A 15,507-nucleotide genomic window follows, 5' to 3' on the forward strand; every position below is an offset into this window, starting at 1 on the left:
CCTTTGAGAACTCTAGTTGCGTGTGTCTGTGTTGTGTAGATGACGGCTCTATGAGTCAGCCAATTTTGCAAAGTGCTTGGACCAAATCCAGCCAACTTGGTCATCAGGGTCGTCTTGGTTCTTGGCAAGCCATAGCTCGCCCTTTTCAGCAATCACATCAAAGATCTGGGAAGATGTTGGTTAGCCTTGGACCCTTGAACTTCCACTGACAGTCTTTCAAGAACTTTCAAAAACTCACCTCGCCAGCCTGGTACGTGAGGTACGGGTACCCAGCCTCATGCTTTGTTGTCTCAATGTTGAACTCAAAGAGTGATGCTGCGAGCCAAAGCACGTTATATCCATTTCCAGCTGGTGTACGCTCACGTGAAGATGCTCGTGATGATCTCTGACTTTCTTCCATACCATCTGGCATGGGAAGAGCAGAGTGAAATAGACCTGAGAACCTCCTTGCTTCAATGCTGGAGTGCTGAGACTGATGAGCTGGGTTTGAGTCTCGCCTGTTGTTCGCTGTGGATTCTGAACTCTGTCTAGGCAGACCATTTGGCTCATGACTTCGGCCTGTGCCAGGCCGAGCAGAGGGCGGGGGCATGTTAGCACGTGGCACAGGGGATTGGTCTCCTGTGACAGGTGATGCTGACACCAATGGCCTTTGTACGGCTGCACCAGTGTAGTAGTCTCGATAATAGAACTGGTGGGGGCTGAGGGGTGTTGTGCTGGGTGATAGGGTGAACTGGCCACTGTGGCGCTTGGCAAAGTCTGGTGTTGGCAGCATGGGAGCATGGTCGCCATTCACCGATAGGCCCCGGCCCCGGGGGGAGGATACCTCAGCAGGTCGAGCTCGGTGCTTGGGTGGAGCATCCTCTGTGCTGGCTGTGGTCGACTGCGATGTCCTGCCCTTGTATGTTGGGTTCAGGATTCCAATGTTTGTGAACAGTTCCTGAGCATACTTGTAGTCCCGTTGGAAGGTGGACACGATGTCAGGGACATCAGGAGGCGGCCCCATATCTCCTGTCACCTTCTTCACCTTCTCCACCCATATGGAGTACCAGTTTGCCTGGATGTTGACGAAGTTGCCCAGGCAAATGTTGCCAATCCTCTCCGTCAAGGCAGAGAGTTGTGGCAACTCCTTTTTCAAAGTCTCATTGAGCGCGTCATACTGTTCCACCAACTCCTTGAGCCTGGGGTCTGGCGTTTTCCCCCCTTTCTTGAGTTGCTCGGCTCTTTCGTAGTCAAGGCGCCTCTTTGCTCGCTTTTTCATCGCAAGTGAGGGGTTACCATAGGCCTTGATGACATGCTCAAATGGCTCAATCACATGCTTCCGAACCTGCTGAAGCTTCTTGGGTGTCAGTACCTAGACATAGCACGACTTCAACAACGGGCCACTCACATGGTCTTCCAGGGCAATCTTCTCGATGTCTCTCATTGAGACATTGAATTGCACCCATTTGCTCTCCAGTTCTGGATAGCTGCCTGGCTGAAGCCGCATGACAAGCTCCATAGCTGACAGGTACTGGAGGAACTCATGCACGTAGGCACTGACCTGTCGAGTGTAGAACTCGACGTCTCGAAGGACAACTTGGAGCCGGAGGTAGTCGTCGCCAAATTTCTCGTGAAGCTTGGCATATGCAGCATCTTCAGGGATCTTTGAGCTTGTGGCCTGGAGCTTGTCGACTCGCTTGCCAAAGGCTCGAGCGAACCCAGCCTTTACGTCAGACTCCTTCCTCTTCCGGCCGACAATCTGCCCAACAAGCTCAAAGTTCTTCTTCGTCTTGTTGATCTCGATGATGGCCAGCTCCAAGGTTTCTTTGGCTGATACCAGTTCAGCTCGGTCCGGATGATCTTCCGGAGTGTGTCGCAAAAGTTCTTGGATGAGAGTGGGATATTTTGTGATCCTTTGCATAGGCTTGATGAGCAGCGAATCAAGATCCCAGGCTGCCGTGAGGTCCTTGGCTACCTCATTGCACTCGGTCAGCCAGACCTTCACGGTAGGGTCTTGCTGGATCTGGATCAGCCGTTTGGCTGCGTGGTCACTGTTTCGGAGAAACCCCTCATGAGCCAATCTCATCTGCTCGATGTTCCTCTTGAAGAGTGGGCCTATCGACGTGGCTCTATCTTTGTCGTCGCCCAGCTCGGGGGTTGCCGGGTTAGTTGAGGAGTTTCCAGTCTGATCAGAAGCGATCGAATCTTCCTTTGGCAAAGGCGATCGGCGTCCATGGGGCACATATACCGTACTGACAGCCTCCTTAAGCTGTGCGCAGAAGGTGGTGTGGAAGCTGATGATCTCGTCCGTGTTTCTGAAGACAAGTTTGATAGTCTTGTCGTCCAATCGGGGGCAGGCTTCGGCGGTTCCTTTGTAGATCTCTTCCACGATGTTCATGTCCCTGACAAACACCATCTCGGTGTCTACGAGTTCTCTGATCACATTGCGCCGTTGCACCAGACGGTGTCTCTCCTTTCCGGTTGGCCCGTCATTATCTTTCCCAGGTGTTGCAATCGAGTCAATCGGGGTCTGTCCGCCGAGAGAATATTCCCGGGTCTCAATCGACATGTGGTCAATAGACTGAGTGGTGGAGACAGGACGCGACACATCCTCGCTCTCGCGCCAAGAAGACCTCGCCATGGTACTTCCGGAGATGGTGTCGGCGTAGTAACTACTGGTTGCTGTTCGCCGACCTTCGTGGAGCGACCTTGACTTAGGAGTAGGCACTGGCGGAGGCTCATGGTCCGGACGTGACAAAGAACCTGACTTCACCAACGGTTGCTTACTCTCGAGGTAAGAGATCGAGAAGCCTTCTCCCGTGTCCAGCTCCGGTAGCTGATGAATGGTCGCGCGGCTGATCTGTTGGGTGGCTCCGGAATCCAACGGGGCGAAATCTGGACTGTAGTGCTCGCTCTGCCGGGCGGAGGAGTCTCTGCTAGAGCCGGATCCATACGTGGGGTCGGACGCGTACGGCGGCTTCGGAAGAGGCAAGACATCATCAAACGCCGAATCTCTGTGGTCAAGGGGCTCATTGCTGTCGACGGAGAAGTCAGTCCAAGCAGATTGCTGACTGACCCGGTTTACTGTCACGTGCATGGATGGAACCATCAGGCTGTGAGAAGTGTCAGGAGTTTGCTGGCTTTCGAGGCTCGTCTTGTGAGGGTCGTCTTGCGCGTCGGAAGACTCGCAAGTGGACGCTTGCTGTGACGAATCATTGTCCTTGCGGCGCTCGTTGTAAAAGTCCTCGGGCTTTTCGAGGGTGTCGCTGGACGGTGCGCCCACGTCCTGCTCTTCCTCTGCATTGCGATGGAAATACGAGACATCGCAAACGGACCCATCCATATCACCAAGTTGGCTCTGGTCATCAAAGTCATCATAGGACTCCATCCTCGGGAAAGGAATCGTTTCTTCTTGCCGTGGGGAATCATATTCGGACTCCCGTCGGAGGATCTTGACCGTCGTTTCGTATGAAGGGCTCGAGAAGGGAACTGGTTCGTACTCCTTGGAAATTGGCCGCGAGCTGGCGAACGCACCGGGGACGGACGTGTCTTCAAAATCGCTCCTTGTAGGGGTCGGCTCGAGCGACTGCCGGGGAGACGTTGCATCCAGCGAGATCTTGATTGACACGAGGTCGTCACCACCAGCAGACTCGTCCTCGAAGGGGTACTGGTATTCAGCCTTCTCTGGTGTCGGCGATTGCTGCGCTTCCTCAGCCACAGCCGCCTGTGGCGTAGGCTGTTCATCCGAAGACTCCGCGGCAGTCTTCTCCGGCGTTGGCGGCGGTTGTGGTTTCTCCACTTCGGGATTCTCGGGCGACGTTGTTCGTCGTAGCTCTTCCATCTCAGCCTGCTCGTGGTTCCCGCCAGGTTGAGCGATCGTCAGTCCCAGGCCAGTCGGAGGGTGCGAGGGTTCGAGCTGCACCGGTGGCATTTCCTGCGGTTCGTTATCGAACTCCGTCGTCTCACTTGTAGCCGAAACCGCGGATTGCGGAATCTCTTCCCTCTCGACAGAAGGACTCGGCTCCGGGAAGCTGCCGGGAATGCCCAAGGTGGGGGAGTCGGCGGGCTGTGCTTGGGGCGGAGAGAGGGAAACGATGGGTGGCACCGCTGTTAAGATGGACAGGGATTGAGGCGATTGCTCGGGTGACGTTGGCTGCGCCGACGATTCCGGTTTGTCGGGGTTCTCCTCGTTCGGTTTCTCGAAGGGTTCACAATGGTCCACTGAGGGCGCCTTGGATTCAATTGGGGGCACTGGGGGAACATCTTCATTTTCCTTGGTGGCAACAGACTCTTGGTCTTTCTTACGCCTCGCAGCCGCCTGTCTCGCGTCCCGCACCTGGCTGTCGCGGATAGACTTAGTATAGGCCAGTCTGATGTGTTCGCGTCTTTGCTCAAAGTCGATGGGCCCGATAGAGATCTTCCGTCTTCGAGTTGTCGATTCGTCTAGCTTGGAGGGTTGCCTGGGCACGCGCTTCTGCGGCGACTTGGACCTGTCGATAGTCTTCATACGCGAACTTGCCGTGGTGGCCGTTGAAACAGATTGTCGAGGTCGAGAGCTGCGCAGGGGGGGGGACAGCTTCGGAGGAGGCGCCGCCACATAAGCAGCGAGACGTGTGTTGTTGTTTGGCGTAACGAGACCTCGAGGTGCGGGCTTACGTCCGGGCGTGGCTTGGGTGGGTGTCTTTGCTCGCGTGGGTGTCTTGGAGCGGGTAGCGGGAGTAGTTGTCCGATTTGTTTTGCTCGCCGGCGGAGCCCGCTTGAACGTCGACGGCGAATTGGCTCTGGAGCTTTCTCGTGTTGAAGGCGGACTCGTTGAATCGCTGGGCGTGGCGAGCTTCCGAATCGAAACAGGGAGGCGCGATGTAGGCGACGCAGCCCGGTCGGATTGCTCAAGCTCCGCCATCGGCCGTGACACTAGAGCCTTCCTCGCCATCGGTGCCCCCGACTTCGAGGCAGCCACATCACTATGTGCCCTAACATGACCTCTTAGGGCGGGAGCCGAATACCCTGTTGCACCATTCGGTTTTGTCTTCGCAGGGCGGTACCAATCAGTCGGCGACTCGGGCTCGACGAGGTCTGGGTCAGATTTCGTCCGCTGATGGAGCTTAGCCACATGAAGACCTGACTCTGATGTTCTGCGCGGTCGTGAGCCTGAGCCCGCGATGCCAAATCCGACGATGGCAGTATCTCGTTGCTCTGGAAGAATTTCGCCAAATAGCAAGCCGGGTGCTGGAGGAGACGAGGGAGGCAAGGAGGGGGGTTTGTGCTGGAGATTCGTCATGGACTTGGACGCATGCGCACCCCCTGTGGTTGAACTCAAGTTTCGCGGCTTGGCAATGCGGCTGGCGAAGGATTGTGAGTTGCTGGACAGCTGATCTTCTGCGACGAATTTTGTACGTTGTGTTCTTGACGTTGTGCCTCTGCTGGAATCAGGTGTCAGTTCACGGCTGACCGAGGTCCTCAGTGTAGAGTATGATGTTGACCCATTCCCACTGGGCGTTGTTTTATCGACGTTCGTGCCAGTTCTGTTCGAACGTATCGGGACACCTCGGACTGGAATCCGGGGCATCGCAGGCGTGGAGGTCTGCTGGTCGAATTTCCGGGTTAAGTCCTTGACACTCGGCTTCCTGTTCGTGTTTGTCCTCGGTGCGCCGACAGGGGGTTCGATGGGAGCGGAAGCCGATCGTTGTGAGGGACGCACGGCGGTACGCCCTGCCGGCGCTGGCGGATGCGTTGGGTCTTTGGCATTGCCGTTTGGCCGCGTAGACGGGTTGTCGCGGGCTCGAGATAGGGAGGTCGCCATGCAGTCGGTATCTGAAGAAGGGGTTCGATGGTGGTGACTCGACGACTGTACGCCTCGATAGCTTCGGTAGAAATCATCCGGGTTCACAGGGTCGTGAGCATGACTACCAGTGACAGAGGCCCCAGCCGTGTGGGCGGCAGAGGCATCCAAATTCTCGCGGGCGAAGGCGTTCGTTACGGGGCTGCTAGGGAGGTAGTGGTGATGAGATTGGTGGGACGACGAGTCGGATCGGCGACGATAGGGATCGGGATCGGATTCGAGGTCGAAGTCGGTTTCGCGATAGTCGTAGTGGGAGTCGAAGTTGGCCTGACGGTGAAGTTGATGCGTATACTGGGGAGAAGCCAGAGGTTGCGGTTGGTGCTGCTGGAGATGGACCTGGCGTTGTACACTGAGCACAGAGGCCAGGCGGTCCTCCTCTTCTGGACTGCCAGATTCCATTGTGGCCTGAACATCAGTCAGGCGTGTCGGGTGGACTGGCTCGTCAGAACTTCCATAGACCCATGCAGGCTGTGTGGTATGGGATGTTTGGGTTGGGAAGCATTGATGTGTTGGCCTGCACGGTGAGTGGGCGGCGACAGTTTGGAGAGGCGACGGGCAGTCCCTGGTTGGCGAGCGTTGGCAGTGCCCGGGGCCTATCGACAGCAAATCTTAGTGCATGGATGGGTGGCCGCCGCAGGAATAGCCGTGGTGCGACTTCTGTTCTGTGGGGGTTTTATGGGGATTAGATATCGTTGCCAGAGACGAGACGAAGTAGATCTGCAAGTCCACGATTTTCCCCCTGGTTGCGCTTGTGTAATTTGTGTTTTTTTCGGGGCCTTGTGCCTGTGAATCAGACGCAATTAGATGGGATGGCAAGAGCGAGGTTGGAGTGGGTGGAAAGCAAAAAATAAAATAACACTCGAGCCAGAAAGCTGAGGCAGGGGAGACGCAAGGCGCACGCGCGCCGCACACAACAGCCAGAGAGGTACCTCTGTATAGAGGCAGACAGATACCTTTCCACGCAGAGCAAGTGCGAAGCGGGAAAGGAGAGTTGCTTGTGAGGAAGAGAGGAGAAAGAGGGGAGGGGGCGTGAGCCTTCCAAATGGGCGTGAATTTAGCGAACCTGAAGGAGAAGGCGGTTTTGGATTGGTCGGGGAGCTCCTGCCTTGAGAAGCTAGAAGGTATGTACTCCTGGAAGGGGCGAATGAGAATGAGGAGAACGGATGAGGCCTCGCAGTCTCTTCTCCAGGAAAAGAATTCCGAGATTGGAGAAATATTTGAATTGGGTCGTAGTCACTTTGTCTGCAATTCGCGATTAGCAAAAGGTAGTTGAGGCCGAAAAGGTCGTTCTTTGAAATACTGGAAGGGGGTACTGATGGTGAGCTGAGACGGCGAGTGGGACCGTTAGTTGCGATGGTAAGGATTTCGTCCAATCGGTCACGATGGGTACAATTCGGTCTGAATGGCAGCCAGGCCAAGATGGGAGAGAGGTGTGGTGTGGTGTGCAAGGTACAGAGCACAAATTGGTAGGCGACTTGGTCAGGGACCGTAGAAGCAAGGAAGCAAGGAGGGGCGAGATCCATCCAGCTAGGGAGAGCGTGCGTGAGGGAGGGGATGACGGCAGGTACTAGATTCAGGCCGGTAAGTCTGTCCGGACGCTCGGGAAGGAGGGAGCAAACCCGGGCTAGGGACCAGAAAGTCCCAAGGGAGCTTGACTATCGCTTCCCGATGATCTTTATATGGCTTGTGGTTTTTTCCTTTTTACCCTTATTTTCATTGGTAGATATCAGTGTCGCAACATTTGTAGTGACCAAAGTTTTTGGGACGGGCATTTTGGCTTTTTCTAAGTAGTAAGGAATTCAGGCACAGGAGACATGAGAAGGGTGTGTGATGGATGGGTGTGAATGTGTGTGTGTGGAGAGAGCGATTTGACTTTAACGGCCGGCCGTCGACGGTAAGGTACCCGATCAAGGTGCGCTGTATTCCGTACCAGGCAAAGAAAGGTTATCTTATCCTCCCTCGCTCGTACTTGCTTGTTCGATCTTGCTTGCTCCGAGATTACCTTACCGTGTCAGTAATCCACTCTAAAGAGTTACAACCGCAAAACAAACAAAAAAGGGGGGGTTGACTGGCTGGCTCTGAAATGTTCGTTCAGTGCAAACCCCGAGATGTCAATTTGCAACTCGGCTGCTTTTCCTTGCCGCCTCCACTGGAAATTGTTTGGACCTTGGATAACAACACAGCATGGACAAGGTTGTTGTCTGCTGACCCAGAGAAACAAACAACAAACTCCACCGCCACAAGTCTCGATGCGTTTTGTGTTTGGCTCTCCCAGTGTCGCTGGCAGGCATTGTTTACACTACTCTCCGCCCATATTGCTTTCGTGATTTCCGCAGTTTTATTCCGTATGAATCAGGATGCATCTGCCTGCGGGGGAGAATTCCCCAATGACGCCCTCCTCTCATCCAAAGAAGGAGACGGGATGATCTCCGCTGCGGGACTGTGTGAAAATTCAGAAGGAAAATAAGAACAGCAAAAAATCGAATCCATGGTGCTTCTCTTGGCCCATGCTTCGTCCTGTCTTGACAACGAAAATAAAATAAAAAGATCTCACGGCTGGAGAGGGACGCACTTATTTATTAAGTGGAAAAGACCGACTGAACTCGCATTCTGTTCCAGCACAGTGCCTCGTCCCTTAATCTACCTGCCCGCAAAACAACAGAAGCATAAGAAGAACGAAGCACAAAAGGCTCAAGCTTAGTGTGCCAAGCAAGCACGACCACGAAACAACGTGAGGCGTCACCGCTAATGGGTCATGTCCTTGGAGGAAGGCATACAGAGCGCATACGGAGGCTGACAGCCACTGCCCACCCAGACTGAAGTGAACGGCGTGGCCCGGCTTTTGCGGCGCCGAAGGTCAAGGGCGTTTGGGCGTCCGCCATGGGGTTTTCTTTTTTCTTCTTGATGTGATCGAAAGCGCTGTGACACAGCCAGCTGACAGCCGCTACGGATACCGTTGCGCAAAATGACGGCAAACTGACCTGCAGTCCACGAGGGCCGAAGGTCCATAACAGGAACCCCTTCGTCAGGCGCCAGCTCAGCACGGCACCGAATGATACGGAAGCGACGGACGTTGTCGAGGTCAAATAGATTGACGATGCGACACATGCGCATGTCAAATTTTCGAGGCCGGCCCCGGGACTGGAGATGGCGTGTACATGGTTGCGCATGTTGTCTGAAACGGTCCAAAGTCGGGGTCGCGCGGCCGAGTCTTGGTCGTTTTCGCAGGTAACGAACGGGTGGGAATATCCGTGAGAGGTTGACTCGCCCTCCAACGGCAGGATGACGACTCCAAGGTTCCTATGCAAAAAGCCGCTCATCAGCGCCCGACGCCCAACGGAGCTGACTCGCCTCGCCAACTGGTTGAATGGTAAAAGCTGCTTTGGGCATTGAGAGAGGCTCACGACGCGTTTCGGCGTTGGAACTATATTGGGACATGATGCCATCCTGACCACCCAATCCCATCCTCTACTTGTCGTCATGCACCATGACTGTAGATTGCGGCCTTGCAAGCCGGCTGGAAAGGACGGTTGAAAAGTGGCATTGACTGCTGTATTGCAGCTGCAGGCTTACGCGGTAGTTGGCACAGGCACAGCCGTGATCAGAGAGCATTTGGCTTTGAGCAGCGAACAACAGGGAAATCCCGCCAGCATGACTGGAGAGTCTGTGCTCGACGTAAGACTTGCCGCTATTGCGTGAGGCATTCACTGGGTGCTTGGGCAGATGGATGGCCGTCATAGTTCCAGCCCCAGCTCCAGCCTCCCCGCCTCCTCAAACCCGGGCCACGAGGTGGCTTCCTCGGCTTAGCCAGTTTCTGAGAAGCAGGCACATTCTAAGGATACTGACTACCCACTGACTCCGGTGCAACTACTCAGTAGTTGCACCAAGAGGCTGCAAGCCATCTTTCCTCTCCGATGTCATTCATGTGCTTTCGATGACTTTGACAGATGGCACAACTCGTGGTCAACTAGACAACCACAACCCACGACCACAAGCTTCGACCAACACCCTACGGAAGGATATCTGTGATTACCATAGCTGCTCTGCTCGACTAATCATGTAATCCGACCCACGCATGTCCGCTGGCCTAGGTGGCTCATCCCGGGACTGCAAGCAATGCTGAACCGCGTCTTCCGTCGACCAGGAACCCTTTCCCCCAGGCGTTCAACTCACTCGCGTTGACGGAAATATTGGGCTGTGTGTGTGCGCCTGTGTGTTCATGTGGTACGTAGTACCGCATGGCAACTCTCCTTTTACAGCCAGCCGCCGCCCGCATTCCGCCCGCCCTTGCATCCACCTCAGCCCAGCCCAGCCCGAAGAGGGCTAAACAGGTGACGATGCATATCTAATTAGCGTAGGGTAGTGCAAGTGTGCTGCGTTAACGTAGCAAGCAGGTGCAGCCACTTAGACACCTACCAAGTATGCGTACGTAGGTGGGTAGACAGACTCTAACGCAGAACGAAAACACCGAGGCAATGCGAGGATGTCGGCAAGCAGCGCAGCAGCAGCAACCACATTCGACCAGCACTGAGGTACAAAAGCATGTTCCCGCTTGCCAGGAACCCCCTCCCATTCTCTTCTTCTCAAGTGGTCCCCCCGCTCGGGGCCGGGGCCAGTCCAGTCCATGATTGAGGTCTCCACGAACCCGCTCGGCGAGCCTTGACACTTGATGAATTTCCACCACAAGTTGACGGGGGGCTGGTGGGCCCCCCACGACTACCAATCCGGCTTTCGTCTCACCTCACCAAAGCCACCCCGAGCAGGGAACTGGGGTACCTTAGCGTCCACTGGGTGGCTTGAGCGCCCAGTGCCAGTGAGGATCCAGTGCCAAAGCCATAAGCCACCGTTTTGAGACGGCGCCCGTGTTCGGTAGATCACTGGACGTGCACCGTTGTCCCACTGGGGGCTAACCATCGATGCGCCTGGGCCATATGACCAATCATGCCTTCACTAGTGCTTACCCACCAATCAACGCGTATCGTCTTGACCGTTAAGGAGGCCGTCCTCGGACTTCTCAACTTGCGGCACGCGTTGGGCCGTCGCGCTTGCCAACCTCAATCAACGATCTCACCCAGACTCTGACTACGCGCTCGCTATTTTCCGATACAGTGTCTACGAATCATGTCCGGCTGCAACGCTGGTCCTAACGCGTGACTGAATAGAACCACCCAGCGTAAGTGTTGTTGAGTTGGTGCGCCACTTCAACCTAGTTCGCATATGAGCAACGACGCCAAGGGAAGGAGAGAACCGCTTATCTGACCTGGCGGTGACGATGAGATGAGATCTCGCCCCCAAGATGGTACGCAAAAGAAAAGAACGGTCTCTCGGGGGACTGGGTGAGAAGCATCCGGAACGTAAAAGGGCCAGGTTGGATCGGACTAAGGGTCGGATCAAGCATTACGTACTGCCACAGTATTATGACAATGTACAGACACTCCGCGAATACCTGCTTTCGAAGCTGCCGGGCTCTTCGAGGCTTCGTCGCAAGAAAATAGCTTTGTTAGGGAAGGACGAGAATCGGCCAAGTAAGGAAGGCCACGATTACATCCCGGAGCTGGTCGTGTTACTAGATACGACGCTGGTTTGCACACATAATCGCTCCCAGGCTCAATCTGATTCTAGGTGGGAGCAGTGGAGGTCCTTTTCGCAGAAAGCAGACGAATCTGTCGTATCGGCTTCAGGGAACCTTGCCAGTGCCGCAGCTTCGCAGTCAGAGGTCCTTCCCGCCACCTGCATAACTTCACATCCAGACTGACCGTTGAACGTAGATTGTTGACTTTTCCATCTGGCAACTTTTCTCCAAAATTCAGCCTCATACCGCGTGGCCGAAACATATCCTATGCGATGGCTTCAAAAAACGAGCTGAAAATGTCGCCAACGGCAATGGCCAAGACGCTGCCGGGCCCATTCCGGGACTCGTTTCCGTCCAACCGAATCACAGCGTCCAAGCTCTCAAGGAGACTCCGTGGCCGCAGACCCTTATGCTGCTTGGAAAATCGGGCGAGCAGATCATGATTGATCTACTCATTGACACGGCCGTCTTCCTCCCGGTAAAGGCCGGCATCGGCAATTTGCACCAACTGAGCGGTATTCCAATATTGGAATCCAGCGTGTCAGTAGGCACGAACCAGAGTAAGACGGACCATTCGAAAGGCCAATCCAAACCGGTAGATGCCGTTCACGAACGACTTCCTTCCGAAATAACTTTTGTGAGGAATCGCATGCTCTACGCCAGAGCCGCACTCACCACCAAGGGCACTGTCCATCACGGCCTCAGACATATACGTAAGCTACTCATCAGTCGTATTAGGGACTGCCACTCATGTTCTACCCCAGACGCTTTGAGCCGCTATCCGTATGTCTCTCCAGATCAGACGTCAGAAGAAGAGAAGGGAGCTCTGCCCGTATCCAATGAGCGAAACACACTCAAGGTCATGATGTATATTTTCCCTCGGCAGTTTGGCCTACACAACGTGTTTACCTCAGCGATTGATTACTCCAAGACCTCTCAGAAGTTTGCAGACTACACCCTACGCGAGGAGGAAATCGCCACGGTATACAAAGAGCAGAAAGTGCGACTTCCCAAGCGACTACGGGGAGACGCCAAACGGCTTGTCGAGAGGCTCCAACTTCTCCATGGCCGTTGCGCCTACGCCGAGTTACTGCGACATTACTGTCCAACTCCTATCGACTTCAGGTCTCGTACCACTCTGTCGAAGAAGACAATGAAGCAGTCTCCAAACCTTCCTGTTTCTCAGGCACCAGGAAGTAGGACGCTACAGACGGAGCACACCCCTCTTTCCAGTAATACAACACAGAGCCGCCACAAGTCACGTCAACCAGCCTTGTCTCTGCCGGCGATTAAATTCGATGCAGTGACTGAATTGGCGACTTCTGCGAGCCACGTATCCGCCTATTGTAAGGCTGTGTTGGCCAAGGTCATTCCCAATGAGTTTTGGGGGTCCGGCGACGACCAGGTTCACAACAAAAACCTTCTACTGAAGAAGGTCGACCATTTTGTCAGAATACGGAGGTTCGAAAGCATGACCCTGAATGAACTTGCAGACGGTATCAGGGTGAGTAAGCGTGTTTCCCTTTCCAGGAGTCTCTGCTAATACATTCAGGTGACGAGCATGGCATGGTTAGCGCCGCCCGCTCTGAAGGGACAGAAGACCAGTCAAACGGACATGAAGAAGCGACTCGAGATACTGAATGAATTCCTGTACTATGTTTTTGATTCTCTCTTGATACCCCTTCTGCGCAGCAATTTCTACATCACCGAATCAAGTTCTCATCGTTATCGGCTCTTTTACTTTCGACACGACATCTGGCGGTATGTAGCAGAGCCAGCGATGACGACCCTCCGGACCACCATGTTTGAGGAGGTCAAACTCGATCAGGCTACCCGTGTCCTCGACTCCAGGCGTTTGGGCTTCAGTCGCATCAGGCTGTTGCCGAAGGGGAAAACCATGCGGCCGATCACGAATCTGCGAAGGAGGACGGTTGCCAAAGGCAAAGGCACGATCCTTGGGCCCAGTATCAACTCCGTTCTTGGGCCCGTTCACTCTATGCTCAGGCTGGAAACGGTATGGGTTTTGGCCCTCCACATTATTTTGTTCTTGCTGATCATCTGCAGGAGCGCAATCCATCCAAGCTCGGCTCTTCGATGTTCTCTGTGGGCAATCTCTACCCCCGACTGCACGCTTTCAGCGCTAGATTCGGAAACCAACATCCAAAGTTTTACTTCGCCAAAGTGGATGTGCAGTCTGCCTTTGACACAATCCCACAGACTGCCGTCATCCGGCTGATGGAAGACATCCCCAGCGAGAAACAGTACATCATCAAAAAGCACGTCGAGGTCAAGGCGGCTTTGTTGGATAGCCAGCCCCAAAAGCATGCAGTCACAAAACTGACGCGACGGTGGCACTCCATCGCTGTCACGCGCAACGACACGACCGACTTCGCGCAACTAGTCGAGAGCCGTCTTGGGAAGAGCCGGAAAAACACAGTCTTTGTGGGCAACACAATGAGGAGGGAGGTCGAGATCAGAGAGCTGATGGACCTGATGACGTCGCACATCAAGCAGAACCTGGTCAAGGTCGGCAAGAAGTTTTATAGGCAGAAGAGGGGCATTCCCCAAGGCTCCGTGCTCTCCTCGGCCCTTTGCAACTACTTTTACGCGGACCTGGAGGCGCAGCGCCTTTCGTTCCTGGCGGCGGAGGACTGTCTTCTTTTGAGGCTGATTGACGACTTTCTCCTCATCACGACAGATCCGTCGAAGGCGCGGGAGTTCGTTGAAGTCATGCACGGCGGGCTCCCCGAGTACGGCGTCACCGTCAACCCTAAGAAGACGCTGGTCAACTTCGGCATGGCCGTCGATGGAATGAGCGTGGCTAGGATGCCGGAGGGGTCTCGTTTCCCCTATTGCGGCCTGGGCATTGACTGCAACACACTTGACATCGTCAAGGACCGGGAACACATCAAAGACGCCGGTAAGCTCAACGTCTCCGTCCTGCAAATGCAGCAACTTGGTAACCTAATCGGCTTGGCAGTTGTCTCTAATGCTCTGACGATCGACTATGGCAATAAGCCCGGCCAGAACTTCCAACGGAGAGTCCTGAGTGAGTACAGCGACAGCCGCAGTCGTTTCCGTCACGTCTCGATTAACATTGCCACAGACGCCTTCAAGATCCAATCCCACCTCATGTTCTATGATACCAAGCACAACGCCATGGGGACCGTCATGTCGAACCTCCACAAGGCCTTTGCGGAAACGGCCGAGAAGATGTGGGCTTACTGGCGCTGCCTCCCCGCGGGGAGACGACCCGTAGACAGGTTGATCATGCGTAAGCCGCCCCTCCCCTGCTCTGTTCTTCTCTATGTGACTCACATCGTATGCCACAGAGACCGTGACAAAAGTCATCGACGTAGCCTTTGTGCTGCTCACGAGCCAGGCGAGGCGGGAGAAATACCCAGAGTACGCCTGCGACATCGACAAGACGCACGTCGCGTGGTACGTCGCATTCCAACATGCCGCTCATTTCGGGAAGGGGGCAAGAAGGCCACTAATTCTTGTCCAGGCTCGCGCTCGACGCGGTGAGAAAGGTCTTCGTCCGAAAACAAGCAAACTTCGCGGGTGTCCTGTCGTGGATCGACACCGAGCTCGGGAAGCTCGACTCTAAGCAGGTAGCACGCGCGACAAAGCACATTCGTTGAATAGCGGTTTGTATCGCAAATTTTTCGCCAGGCGTTTTGTCACACGTAGAAAATCAGCAAGAAAAAAGGAGGGGGGGGAGGGGCTTCGCTGTTCCCCGTAGAGGCACTCCGCTTGCCGCCCTGCGAAAGGTAATTGAGTAACTCTCTCGTCTTGTGTGCTGTACTACCTCCCGTGCTCGTGCTGCCCGTAGTTCGACATGTCAACATCCCACGCGCTCCCTCACCGAGCCCAACCCGAACGATCTACTTCCCGATCGTATCGTCCTCTCTTCTCTCCCGTAACAATTCACGTAGTACGAACTGCATCACACGAACGTCTGAACGACCGAACCAGCAACCGACCGACACCCTTCAGGAGCCAGTGAATCAGAGACGTCTTTTCAACTTTTCCATCTTCATCACATAAAAGCCGACGGTCGTGCGCACTCCCTGGAAGCACCATTTCGTTCCCATACCTGCTCGTCGACATA

The 15,507-nt window shown here is 54.7% G+C and overlaps 2 protein-coding genes across 2 annotated transcripts; one reads left to right on the plus strand and one right to left on the minus strand.

The window, feature by feature from the left end:
- Positions 1-48: 48 nt before the first annotated feature.
- Positions 49-6,220, minus strand: CDEST_03247 (Putative DH domain, guanine-nucleotide dissociation stimulator, CDC24, BAR domain-containing protein; the record flags this gene model as incomplete). The annotated part of the gene is made up of 3 exons (XM_062919406.1): positions 49-165; positions 239-1,336; positions 1,388-6,220. 3 exons carry the CDS (start codon positions 6,218-6,220, stop codon positions 49-51), a joined length of 6,048 nt encoding a protein of 2,015 aa, XP_062775457.1.
- A 4,637-nt stretch (positions 6,221-10,857) lies between these two features.
- On the plus strand, positions 10,858-15,504 carry CDEST_03248 (uncharacterized protein). The gene is made up of 9 exons (XM_062919407.1): positions 10,858-11,537; positions 11,590-12,106; positions 12,158-12,897; positions 12,946-13,407; positions 13,458-14,313; positions 14,374-14,442; positions 14,500-14,667; positions 14,726-14,834; positions 14,902-15,504. The coding sequence occupies exons 1-9, from the start codon at positions 11,118-11,120 to the stop codon at positions 15,035-15,037; spliced, it is 3,477 nt and encodes a 1,158-aa protein (XP_062775458.1). The 5' UTR covers positions 10,858-11,117; the 3' UTR covers positions 15,038-15,504.
- The last annotated feature ends 3 nt before the right edge of the window (positions 15,505-15,507 follow it).

This window comes from Colletotrichum destructivum, chromosome 2, assembly GCF_034447905.1.
Source record: "Colletotrichum destructivum chromosome 2, complete sequence".
Classification (NCBI taxonomy): domain Eukaryota; kingdom Fungi; phylum Ascomycota; class Sordariomycetes; order Glomerellales; family Glomerellaceae; genus Colletotrichum; species Colletotrichum destructivum.

Coding starts and splice junctions, on each gene's coding strand:
- CDEST_03248 (XM_062919407.1), top strand. CDS start 11,118: ATGGTACGCAAAAGAAAAGAACGGTCTCTCGGGGGACTGGGTGAGAAG. Junction 14,668..14,725: donor CGTAGACAGGTTGATCATGC/GTAAGCCGCCCC, acceptor CGTATGCCACAG/AGACCGTGACAAAAGTCATC. Junction 14,835..14,901: donor GACAAGACGCACGTCGCGTG/GTACGTCGCATT, acceptor ATTCTTGTCCAG/GCTCGCGCTCGACGCGGTGA.